This window comes from Mus caroli, unplaced genomic scaffold (genome assembly GCF_978045245.1).
Source record: "Mus caroli unplaced genomic scaffold, Mus_caroli_1 scaffold_11, whole genome shotgun sequence".
NCBI classification, from domain to species: Eukaryota; Metazoa; Chordata; class Mammalia; order Rodentia; family Muridae; genus Mus; species Mus caroli.
This window is the reverse complement of record NW_028227266.1, coordinates 50106699-50119992: the sequence shown is the minus strand read 5'-3', so window position 1 is coordinate 50119992 and position 13294 is coordinate 50106699. Positions and strand designations below refer to the sequence as shown.

The window sequence follows — 13294 nt, the reverse complement described above, 5'->3', positions numbered from 1 at the left end:
ATCTTCATGTGTCAGTGGCCCAGCTGCTGGAATCATAGGCAAATGGCAGGATGCTTGACAAAAGGATGTAATTAGCTCTGCTGTTATTCCATTCCTCACTGGCCATTTTAGAATACGTGCCCCTTCATTTAACTATGTAAATTAACTTTTTGTTTAGGCTTTCACATATGACTGCTATGTTTCTGTCATGACCTCCTCCCCTCTCCTCCTTCAGAGGAGGGTGTCAGGCTCCTTTCCAAATTTATGACCTCTTATTCTCTGTTACATACCTACATGAGAGCAAGGGGTGAGAAGGAGAGAGAGGGAGGGAAGGACGGAGGAAGGGAGGGAGAGACAGACAAACAGATAAGAGAAAACAAATCTGTAAAAACCCAGTTTGGCTTTCTGTTTACTTTGTTGCCTGGGAGGGATTCATGGGTAGGAGTCTTGGCAAGTTTGCTGTAAGTGATAAAAGGCTACAGACAAAATACAAAGTAGCCATTCAGTAGTTTGGCCCTTCTACTTAATCACTGAGGAGAGATTCAAACAATAAATATGACATGTTAAGTATCTTACATTTTTTCCCCCTAGGAATACGGGGTGCTTTGCATTCAAGAATACAGGAAAAGCAGCAAAGTGGAGTCAAGTGCACGGAACAGCTTCATGGGCCTGAAGGATCACCTGGGGCATGATCTTGGCCATCTTTATATGGAGAGCACTGACTCACAGATGAGTGCAGCTGTGCCTTGGCCTATGGTAGAGAAACCAACAATGGATACAGTCAATTCGGGGAAGGAAGGAAAAGGGGCGTCAGAAGAGAATGTGAGCTCCGGTGACTCTGAGGGAAGCACGAGTTCTGATCATGAGTCAGAACAACTGAGTAGCCTTTCAGTACAGCCATGCTTATTAACCAAGACTCACAGACAGCTATGTCGCTCTCCCTGCTTAGAGCCTCACATACTGAAACACAGTGACATTTTGCAAGACTTTAAACCAGAAGAGTCCCAGACTCCATCTAAGGAAGTGAAGAAACCCCCTGATGTGGTTCGAGAATACCAAACAAAACTGGAGTTTGCACTTAAGTTAGGTTATTCTGAAGAACAGGTCCAGCTTGTGCTAAACAAACTTGGTACTGATGCTTTAATCAATGATATACTGGGAGAACTTGTCAAACTTGGAAATAAAAGTGAAGCCGACCAAACAGTTAGTACTATTAACAGCGTAATGCGAGAAACCTCATCCCTGGAATCTCAGAGGTCTGAATCTCCAATGCAAGAGGTTGTAGTAGATGACGGTGAGAATCTGAGACCAGTAGTTATTGATGGCAGCAATGTGGCAATGAGGTAAGTTTAAAAAAAATCTTTCTTGAAGATATTCCTAAATCTTTGAAAGTTATTTCTGGCTGTTAAATGTTTTCTTCTTCATAGTCATTAAAATCAATATTATTAAACATCTCTACACCAGCTCTTAGAAAACATTTGTTTTCTATCCTTGAGTAAACACTCTTTTCAGATCATTTTTTTTCACCCTCTGACTAAATCGTGATGGCTTAAAAATCAGTATGTTGCCAGCTTAGATTGTGAGTTTTAAAAGACTCTCATATGGTGCCACTCACCAATTCTAGAATTTTAGTCAAATAATCTATTTTTATATGAAAAAAACTTAGAAAACTCAGTTCTTCTAAAAGATAAGAATCTGTTCATTGGTTTGAGAACAAATCGTAGGTATACTTTTCAGCTCTGTGCTCTGTTCAAGAACTAATTCAAACATAATCCTTTAGGATCTGAGGAAAGGGAAAGGAAAACATCTTATTCAAGTGAATTTGATGCCCTAAAGTTTAAAGTGAGTCTGAATTCAGTCAGTCTAGTTAACTGCCCACAGTGTCATTTGAGAATGATCAGACCCAAAAAGACGTGAGATCTTCAAGAGCTTCGTGCTTCATCTATTGGGTATCAAAGCATTTCTTAGAGATACTTAGCCAAGAGAAGTTGTTGAAATGTTAGTTTCCTAGCAGTGTTTTCAGTGGCAGTACAATGAAAACTACATGTTACCTTACATAACTCAGTAGTTAACATTCTAACATATGGCCCAGTTTGAAAGTTACTGATAAGTCGTTTGGCATTATTCTTGTGATAATGAGTTCTTTGAATGTGACATGGTGTGTCTCTATTTGGAGTTGTTATAGTTAAGTGCTCATAAGGCCACATAAGCTATGTGGAGGACCAGCTTGTGTTCTTCTGGGTGTCCCTTCCAGATGGAGGCAACAGGATCTTTCTTTCACTTATCAACAAATTGATCTTATGGGATCTAAAATACTTACCATGGCTAAACATTATTCAAAACCAAATATGTCTGACTTCAAAAGGTATACCCTTCATCATAGAGCAGAAGAGGAAATGTGGCAAAGGTTCTAGTCGTACCTTACAAGGCTTTCACCGAGGTGGGATGTAGTTCAGAGGTAGTGCACTTGCCTAGTGTGTATAACTCCATGAGTTAATCCCAACACTGCAACAAAGCCTTAAATGCTTTGCAATCCAAAGATAATTGAAGACAGGAGTATGGGGAGGAGGAGGTATGGGATGGGGAACAGTCAGAGGGCGGACCATGATGGGAATAAAATCTGGAGCGTAGGAATAAAAAGATTAAATAAAATTTCAAAAATTAATTAATTTAATAGAAGAATGTTTTACACCAACTCATCAGCGATGTGCAGCAAGTAGATAGGAGAGAATTTTAATGCAAACAATGCAACCTAATGGTGAAAAGACCTTTGCCAGGTGCCGCAGAGGTATGAAGCATGCATATGGCTTTGAGAAGTCTTTGAGTAGGAGCTCCTCTGCTGTTTTATATTTTCCAACATTGATGGCAGAATGATAGTGTTTCTTACAATAACCCCAAAGTACTAAATGATCACCATGGTGACCATACATCCTTCCAAGAGCCAGGAACTTGCAATGAGGAAAGTAGTAAGGAGTTGTACATCCTTGGGGAAACACCTGTTGTCATGGTGACACCGCCAGAATTAGCAGAGTTCTTTAAAAGTACTGCTAAAGAGCCTGGTGGTTCAGTCAAGCCAAGGGAAAGCCCAATACCCTGTACTTTGTGGTGCCATTATTTTGATGGGGATTCATTGTTGAGAATCAGCATTAACAGATCTGATATCTAGAGATCAGTGCAGAAAAGGAAGGGGTGACCCACAGTTGGTAATATGAAAGGAACTAAAGTTAGAAATATCAAGAGAAAAAAAAACCAAAACCAAACCAAACAAACAAACAAACAACAACAACAAAAAACAAAACAAAGAGGAAGAGGAGGAAGAAGAAGGCTTTCAGGAAAGAATATGCTGTGTGGTGCCCCCCCCCCCAAAAAAAAAAGTCATTACAGCCAGGAAGTTGTTGTCAAAAATGCTGTGTGCTATTGCAGCCAGAAGCCCAGCTACTGAACATTCAGAAATTGATCTAGACTGCAAGAACACTGGTTCTCAACCTGAGAGCCACAACCCCTTGAGGGATCAAGTGAGCTTTTCATAGGGGGTCTCATATCAAGTATCCTGCAAATTAGATATTTACATTACAATTCATAACAGTTGCAAAATTCCAGTTACCAAGAAGTACTGAAATAATTTTATGGTTGGGGGTCACCACAACATGAAAAACTGTGTTAAAAAGTTGCAGCATTAGGAAAGTTGAGAACCACTGCTCTAGAAGGTTCACAGAGGAAGGGACAGGCAAGGAGGAAAGATTTTGTTGAGTTTTAATAGAACATGGTGAAATTACCTACTGAAAAGCTTTAATTCAAGGCACATGGCATAATTACATCATTTTAAACAACTACTTTTATATAACTATACAGACCTCTGCCTGCACCTATTTTGGGCTCCATGGTCATGCACACCCATTGTTTCTCTTCTTCATGTATTTGTAATCTGATACCTAACTGAAGTGCTGAAGGCATTTTAGGGGAGAACAAGTTGACAATTTTTTTTATTATAGCAGTATTATTCTTTCAGTCACAATAAAACATTTCACCATGTCTATAATTTTGAAAGTGTCAGAACTCATGAAAATTTATAGGGAACTTAAACACTGTGCCATTTATAAGTTATACTTGCAGTTACAACATCATTTATAAATACCTACTTACTCAGGTCCCCAAGTTTTCTGTAAGAAATGGATGAAGGTTGCCTCCATTAAATATTAAATACCTTCACTTTTAAAATTAATTATATACTTATGCTAAACTTAGCAAACCCACTTTGTATCTAATATATTTACCCATATAATAGATTATATGTGATAAGTAATTATGGAACTAGTTTAGAATAAAATCTTATTATCTTTATTATCTCCTGACAGACTGTAAGAAAGTATATTTCATTATCAGTGAAATGCTAAGCATAGTCTTGATACACGGTCATGTTTACATGCAGATTTAAAGTAGAACAGCAATACCATCTTTATTACAACACAGAGTGTGCTGAGGCTTGAATAGGACCTGATGCGTGTTAGGAAAGCTACCCTAGCTTTCCTGTGGGCTTTCACGATACTTAATTCTCTATGTAATGTTCTTCTCATGTTTCTCCAATTGCTTGAAGTCTCCAGGCTCTATTTTCAGATTCTTGGAGGGGGAGGTCTTATTTTCCAATACTGTTTACTAGGCTGGGAGATAATTGTTACCAATGGCTGACATGTAATAGTAAATTACACGCACGCACCCTTACCTCAAAGAACTAATGTCTTCTCAATCAAGAATAGAGTAACAATCAAAATGGGGATTTGGCCCAGGGCAGAGTACTTGAGTCCCATGAATGAGTCCCTAGGCTCAGTCTGAAATACTGAGGGGACTTAAACTTAGTTTTTATTCCAGCTTTATTTATTTTTATTCATGCACCATTTTTTGAGAATTTTGTACACTAAAGTTTTATAATTTTCCCCGTCTCTCCCCTCTGCCTACTCCCATTTTTCCCCAGTAACATCCCCATCTCAAATTCATATTTTCTTATTCTATGATTATTATTGTTTTATATATCCGTATATGTGTAATATACATACATGCATGCATGCACAATCTACTGAGTCTAAATGCCATTACCCTATGTGTGAGGGTTTAGGGATGACCATTTAGGTAAACTATCAGGGAACTTGTTCCTGAAGAAAACTGGTTTTTCCTCCCTCAGAAGCCTTGCTGCCTATAGCTCTTCTCCTAAGGGCATGGCCTCGTGAGCCTTTTCCCATCCATGTTGACATGTCATCTGGTATGGTCTTCATGTAGATCATAACCATTGTAACTTAATGGCTCATGTTGTTCTTATGAGCTATAAATGATATATTTTAATAATTATGTTGATTTGGATCACTCATTCAATGGTAGTTCCCACAGTGTCATAAAGGAGTCTCCAGAATAATATATCTATCATGGGTCCCAAAATTGTGGAGTTTTTCTGTTGCTTTTAGGGAACATTCTTCCTCTTTTAGCTTGGTTAATGGTTTTCTTTTGGTGGTGTTGGAGCTGTTGGCTGCTGTTGTTGTTTCTAATGTTCTACAATGATAGGAATTGAATACAATTTGCCACAAACTGAAAGATGAGTACTCAACTTAGTCTACAGCATTTGAGATAGCTATGTCATTACCAACTAGGTGTAGGCTCTTCAAGACATGGTATGTAAAACTAGAAAGAGTGAACTATTTTAAGTTTCCTGTAAAGTGATGGGAACCAAAGAAGTGCTTGCTGCCTGGGTATGGAACAGAATAGAATGTGTAGTTAGTGGAGCTAGTCTGAGAAGCTCTGACAAGCCCTGTAGCTAATATCAATTCTTTTTAAAAATCAGCTAAGTTATTTCATATATTATTAATTCAGCAAATAGACCTCTTTCCTTAATAGTAATATTTCGTGGTCATGAAGTCTGTACATCACTTGCAGACATGAAAACAAAATATAATATCTACCATAATTGCTAGAATTCTTGTTGTTATGATTCCTGTTTCTTTAAAGTTTGTGATTCCAACCTTGGGATAGATCAGCAGTGGAATATAAAATTGCTGTCTCTCCATATATACCCATTAGTTTAAACTAGTGTGTTTCCTTAGACAAATCCAACATTTTAATTTTTTCAGGTTTAGATGACTTATCACATCAGTAAGAAAGTAAAACATGTGAGCCGTCAGGAGCAAGAGCCGCCGTTGCTAGAAAGGGCTGTCTCCTTTAGTAGGCTGCTCTGACCACATCATAGGACATTCAAATGAAGTAGATCTCCACCTGCTACCCAAGCTTCTTTCAGATTTCATATACAGTAAGGATGACAAATAAGAAAAGAAGCCAAGGGCCTTGTCAATACATTGGAGCACCTATTTTCCTGTCACACTTTGGAAGGAAAGCTTGTCCTCTGTTTAATATGACCAAATTATTGAGTCCCGCACCATCAGTAAAAGTCTCTCTTTCTCAGCAAACTCAGGTTTTTGGGTTGGGATAAAACTCCTGACTGATAAGTGAACCAGAATATCTTAGTACATGTTTATGCCAAGTATCGCACTCAATATTTTATCACCTAATACTCCAGCATAAACTCTTGCCAATAGGCTCTGCCTTGCATTACGTCTGTTAGTGCTGAAGGACCACGAAGTGAATCTTACCAAGGGAAGAGTGGTGTTATGGATTGTCTTCAGGAATGATGATTCTATAGAGAAATTTAGAGAATGTATTTGAGAACTAAGACTGGAGATAAAAATAAGTAGAGAACTGTGAACAACTGGAGAGGAAGAGGCACTGATAAAATCAGTACTTTGACATGCCAATGAAATGGCACAAAACAAAAATAAATCCAACTATTTGCTTAGCAGTTTATATTCTGCCTCCCCGAAGACTTCTGTTGGAAAAGTGGCTGCCGTTAGTACAAAGTTGGCGTGTAGAAAGACTTTAAAGTCCAGATTTTCTCATGTATGTAATCTACTTTATAAGAGCTCGGGAATTCTTAAGTTTCAGTAGTGAACACCACCTCTCCCAAGCTAAAATTTACCTTCAGTAGTGGGTTAGGCTCTTCTCCTGTTGCCTGTTTATGACTTAAGCTTAGTATTGTCTTACAATTATTAAAATCATGATGCTTTGATTAGCTTGCAGGAAAACCTAACTGGCCAGAATTCATTCAGATACGTTTTGGCTCCCTCAACAAAATCGTGTATTGTAGACCTTCCTGACACGCTATAATAGCACTGGCAGCTTATGGCTATTGAACTCAAAGTATGTCTAGTTGGAATTGAGTATCCAAAATGTAAACCACACACAGATTTCCAAAGTTCATTACAAATAATATGTAAATTTTTTCATTGACTTATATTGATTGCATATTGATATAATTATGTTAACCAAAATGCATAATAAAATTGATTTCAAGTAATTTTACCTTTTGTAATATGGAATGCTAGGTTACTTAAAATTACATATGTGATTCTCATATTTCTGTTGGACAGGCTCTCAGTAAAATGCTTGTAAGTCCAATTTACAACATGAGTTCAAGGGCAGCATAATATCCCTCAAGTATATCGCTGGTATTACTTACAAGTTAGTTGACAGTGCCCCATTTCTCTTTGTTTTTATAGAGTAAAGTTGGATGTGTTTTTGTTGTTTAATTGTAGCAGTGTAGACAGAGCCCAATTATGCTCCAAAATACCTCTGTCCCTTTAAGTACATAATTCTACTTGGCATTGATAGTCGCACATTATGAGAGAGCAGTGGCACTCCTGCCTTACATGTGTTTATTTAAACCATAACCTAAAGCATAGCAACCTAGTAAAAGTTAACCAAAGAGCTTCACTTACCAGCATTACTGTCAAAATGTGGGTAGAGAACACTTTTACTAATGTACGTGTTTATTTTTTTCTTAGCTGATGTTTTCTTTGTCATCTTCAAACCCATGGCCCACTCAGGTCTAGATTAGTGAGACGTGTACTTGCATGTTAATCTCGCCTCAAACATGGACCTTGTAAAATAAAGAGCTGCCACAGCCATCGCCGCCTCCTCCCCTTCTTCCTCCTCCTCTTTCTCCTCTTCTTCCTTCTCTTCCTCTTCCTCCTCCTCCTCTTTCTCTTCCACTCCTCAGGTCTCAGTACTACCTCTCTTGCTAGATTCATAATCAATTTTGGTTGAATATTTTTATTTTCCTAAGTCAGTGACTTTTCAAAATTTTCTTTTCCCTGGAATCAGCATAATCTTGCACAACTTGCTTGGAAGCAAAGTGGAATTCGGTTTGAATGTATGTGGGACTTTATGGCCCACTGCAGAAATGTCCTTCCCCAAAAGAGCCTCTGCCCTGCTGTGGAGTTTCTGTCTGGAACGCAACATGTAAACATTGATTTGAATGACCTGTAACAGCATGGGTTTACTGTGATAGCAGCCAGAAAACTAGCCTGAGTTCCTCAGTCATTTGCTGCTATTAGAAAAGAGGTGAGAGACAGTGGGGCTGAGTGCCTGTAGGAACCCCAGAGCAGGTGCGCCTGGGGAAGAAAACTCCGGAAGCTTTGCTTCTGCAGGAAAAGCGTCTTCAGATGCTTCCAGGTCTACAGCATGAGGGTAATTGTAAGTTCTCAAGTACAGTGTGAAAGTTAACTGGACTACAGAAATAGAGTAAGTTGGTCTTTAGCTCTGTGTTGAAAGTCCTAGTAATTCACACTACCAAAGCACTGTGTAAATGAAATACATTTTCTTTAAAAATTTATTAAACATTGAAAGATGACTTCAATGAAGGTTGACTTCAATGAAGGTTTAAAGGCATTTTTTAGGTTGCTTTAAAATTAAAATACATTTTTTAATATGTCTAACATGACTCCCGTATAAGGTCTAAAATTGAAGAAATCAGTAAAATGAATTCAAATATTTGGAGAACACCTAGGCTTTATCTAAATAATTTACTGTTCGTCAAATATTTAATACTATTATATTGCTACTATTCTGGGATTATTCTGTAAACCCTTGATTTTCTATAATATAGATCTAACCATGAAGACCTCTAGTACTAGAGATTATGGGTCTTACGTGCTAACAGTGCTTTCCATCCTCTCTGTCTTTCATTCTGCACACTGCTGCCCAGCTCTGCTGTGTAGTTGTCACGATGGTTGGCTGGTATGAAGATCCATTAAAGTCTGGGGCATTGTGTATATTCATAATTAACAATCCCAGGGAGACTATCATATAAAGGAACAGTTTAGAATATAGTAAATGGATAGGTCAAGTTTTTTAATTAAATAAAAGAAATAGAGGATTATAGAAAGCAGTTGTTTTCTCCTTGAGTCCTCTGATTACCTTGGATCCTTTTTTGTTTCTTTGGAAAATTAAAACACTTAGTGGTGTCCTCAGACCATCATATCTAAGAATTTTTATACCACATAGTGAAATTGAAGCTATTAAAGTTTTGTTTTTCCGGGGCTGGTGAGATGGCCCAGTGGTTAAGAGCACTGACTGCTCTTCCAGTGGTCCTGAGTTCAATTCCCAGCAACCACATGGTGGCTCCCAACCATCTGTAATGGGATCTGATGCCCTCTCCTGGTGAGTCTGAAGACAGCGACAGTGTACCCATGTACAAAAAGAGTTTTGTTTTTCCATTCTAAACCAAGTATCTTTTCTAAACCTGAGGGCTCAGAGCTCATGAGAAACTGGGGGAACTACTGTTTGCTGGACCCTCAGGCAGCCTCCACATGTGTATCACCTTCTTTTGATTCTCAGTCACATAAGGTTTGAAGTATAGGAAATTGAAGTTCAAGATAACAATTTACCAAAGGTCATACAGAAAAGTGGCTTAAAAGCAGACATGTTTCATTCCAGAGACTACTGTTAATTTTACTATATTACTCTTGAAAATCCATTTGTATTTTAAATTTTAAAACATGCCAATCTGGGTACAATTTTTATAATTATGTTGTAGATGTCATGCAAAGGATTTTTAAGAATAGCTTTTCTTTGATCATGTAGTTAGTATATTTATTCAATAAATATATTTATATAATTTTATGTAGTAAGGTCATCTATAATTGGGGAATGACACTTGATTCTTTCTTGTCTGTGACTGCCATATAAATCATTAAGAAGCAGTAGTCTCCTTAGTGATGACTTTATCCTATTTTAGGTTCTTCTTCATTACTCCTTGCATCTTCCATTGGAAGATGAGAACTATGGTTCTAAAATAAGCTTTCTTTCCCTTGGACTAGCCTACTTATTGTTACGATGATATAATAAAGGGACTTGCATTCACTAGATAAGGCAAATAGTGGTTGTCTGTCATTTCCTTTTTCTGAATTACACAAATTATAATTGAATAAGTGGTTTCCTGAATCTTCCTCTGTATATATTTTTGTTTTGTTTTGTTTTTGTTTTTCAAGACAGGGTTTCTCTGTATAGCCCTGGCTGTCCTGGAACTCACTTTGTAGACCAGGCTGGCCTCGAACTCAGAAATCCTCCTGCCTCTGCCTCCCGAGTGCTGGGATTAAAGGCGTGCGCCACCACGCCCGGCTTTTTTTTTTTTTTTTGGTATATTTTTTTTAAAAACATACCTTAATAATCGGTTAACTCTCATAAGTAGTTTAATGGCATTAATAAGCAAGTAGACTTTAAATCTCCAATGGTAACTATGATATAAAATATTATAAATAACAAAGTTTGACTTCTCATGAAATTGCATCTGTGTTGAAGACAGAAAAATAAAATTTATATGTTTTTCAGATATACTGCAGTGGTAAATATGAACCAAATACAGATAATCACTTTTACATCTATAAAAAAAAAGCGATCTTGCAGAGTAGTTAAAATAGTGAAAGTCTTATAAAGAATATATTTATTAGTCAAGGTAATATGTATTCATTGTATCTCCTGCTTCTTTTCAGTTTACTAGGCATAGAAAGTTGTGTATGAATATCTGAAACCAATTTGGTGGCCCTTGTAAAAGTAATATGACTCAAATTAATCATCCCAACAGTCAGTGGTACAGTTATAGTTTCGTCTGCAAATTTATCTCCCCTTTCTTTCCTGCACAGGGTTTATAATATATTCTAGTATATTTGTTTAGGAGGTCTCATTGGTTCTAATAAGTGAGTGGTTTCTTCCCATGTGATAGTGTTGTTCCCATGAATGTAGGAAAGCGGTGGTCCCATGTTGGTCTCAGTTGGTCATGTGGCATGGAAAACTGTCGGTATTCACTTGGAGTAAAATGAGCACGCAGTCAGCAGCTCAGTTGACTTTTTCCCTCAGAGTGTGGAAGCTCTTGCTTGACACAGCTGGTCTGTTTCCCACAGGGTAATGGCCTTGAGAGGCAAGAGAAGAGCATAAGTAGTTCTCCCCAGGATGTAGTTAGTTAGGGACTCAGAGGAAAGAGCAGACAGAAGGCTGTCAGAGAGGGACGAGTTATTTCTCTTATTGCAGAGCTTTTGCCTTCAGTGTTTCTGAGAAAAACAGAGACAGATGAAGGCAAAAAGCACAGCAGGCGTGAGGTTGTTTCCCTTCCAACTCTGAGGGTCGCTGTCCTACCCATAGCGTTGCTTTGCTCATTTGCCAGTTGCTCTCTGCCTCTTTCCTGAAGGGTGAGTCATTTGAAGGCAGCCAGGCTTTAGGGTTGAGCTACACCCTGTGTTTTCCTGGCTTCCTTTTATCAGTGTCCTGGCTTCATGCTATCTTGGCCTATTGACTTTTTATTAAAAGTCTCTTCTTGATAGTGGCCCTAGAAAAAGGTTTGTTTCCTGGTTGTGTGTGTAAATAGATGCGTGTTTCTTTTAGGGCATTCTTTTAGGGGTGCTGATTATCAAACCCGGGCTTCATATATACTAAGCAAGTATTCTACCAACTGAGCTACATCCATTTCCTGGCGTCCCCTATGCAGACTTAACCAAACAAACAAGGTTGCAGCAAGGCTCCTTTTCCTTCTTTATTGTGCTCCATGTTTTCCCTCTCCTCTGATGTTTGAATTTCCAGGAAGTGTCCAGAAAGTCCAGGAGAAGTAGAAAAGAGGAAGTGGCTGTTTCGACCCATTCCTAAGTCCATCCTCATTCATTTGAGGCAGCTCCCAGTGGACACTGGTAAAGCTCCAGGAAGGATAGAACAGCGCTGCAGGGTCTCCCAGGCCACCTCCTACAGAAGAGTTTCCAGGGCTGCTGCCAGTACAGGGGCAGATAGAGAGAGCTGTTGGAGTGATAGCTTCCCGGGACCATGACACAGCCTTATGAAGAGGGTTATTCTTCACCTCTGCCTTTCCTGTCCCTCTGGTCAGGCAAAGACACTGCATGCAGCATCTTCATGCATAGGGCTATAAGCTTAAAATATGCCACAAAGCACTTTGGTACGATTTTACAAGTTTTTCCAGAGTACTGGAAACTTAACTTTTAAGGTGAGTAATGTCATCTGGGACATAAGGCGTGTGAACTCTTAATGTACCTGATATTCCTGATAGTCTTGGATCATCATGAAGATATTTGAGAGCCTTATATGATGGCATGCCTTTAATCCCAGTACTCAGGAGGCAAAGGCAAGCTCCTCTCTGTGAGTTCCAGGCCATCCTGGTCTACATAGTAAGTTCCAGTACAGCCAGGGCTACATAATAGAGATGCTCTGTCTCAAAAAGAAGAAGGACATTTGAGTCACTGGAGCTCCAGGGTAGGAGACTTATTTGTTGTTTTGATTCCTTCTGGGTCCTCTTGTTCAGGTTACTGGAAAGCCACCTGCCAACCCGCATCTTCATCTCTAGAACGGTCTCATGATTTACAGTGTCAGACTCCACATTCCTTCCTCCTCGTGTCTTCTTTCCTAGCTGTGTTCTGAATGTTCACCTTAGGGCAATTTGAGAAAATGAATTCATATAAGAGTAATCTGATAAGGCTGCAGGTCTCTCCTTTTGAAGGGCTAGTTATCCACACACTCTAAAGCCAATGCAAATGTCTGTCTAGCCACCATACTTATAAGGAGGCAAACAGAGAGAATAAGGGGTAGAATCAAGAGAACCAACAGCCAAGCAGGTCAGGAACCTGAATGACCTCCTGTTTGCTTCACTCGGTCTCTAGATCATCCTTTCTATTCTCTGAGAAATTTAATAATTTACAGAGATACAATTATTTTTATTTTGGATGGAGTTTATCTAAGAATCTCTGTAAATATGTTACTTTATTTACTTCAAATGAACTCTGGCCACTGCAAAGTAGAATTCTCTTAAAGCATACAGCTCCAAACATAACAATAAACTGGGCCTTCTGTTTATAAGAATGACATCTGGACTTTTCATACTAACTTCTAAGTGGTGAGTCCAATGGGATCTTAAGCTTACCCATCTTGCTCCATAGAAACTCAGTCT

General features: G+C 38.6%; 1 protein-coding gene across 3 annotated transcripts in view; it reads left to right on the top strand.

Moving 5' to 3' along the window:
- Zc3h12c (zinc finger CCCH-type containing 12C) overlaps nucleotides 1-13294 on the top strand; it is a 61115-nt gene that overhangs the window by 26431 nt on the left and 21390 nt on the right. For all 3 annotated transcript variants that reach the window (XM_085844646.1, XM_029481638.2, XM_021171199.3), the window contains exon 2: nucleotides 571-1322. In XM_085844646.1, the coding sequence (XP_085700772.1) occupies nucleotides 643-1322 (680 nt within the window). In that variant the 5' untranslated portion in view covers nucleotides 571-642. The remainder of the gene's footprint in view (nucleotides 1-570; nucleotides 1323-13294) is intronic.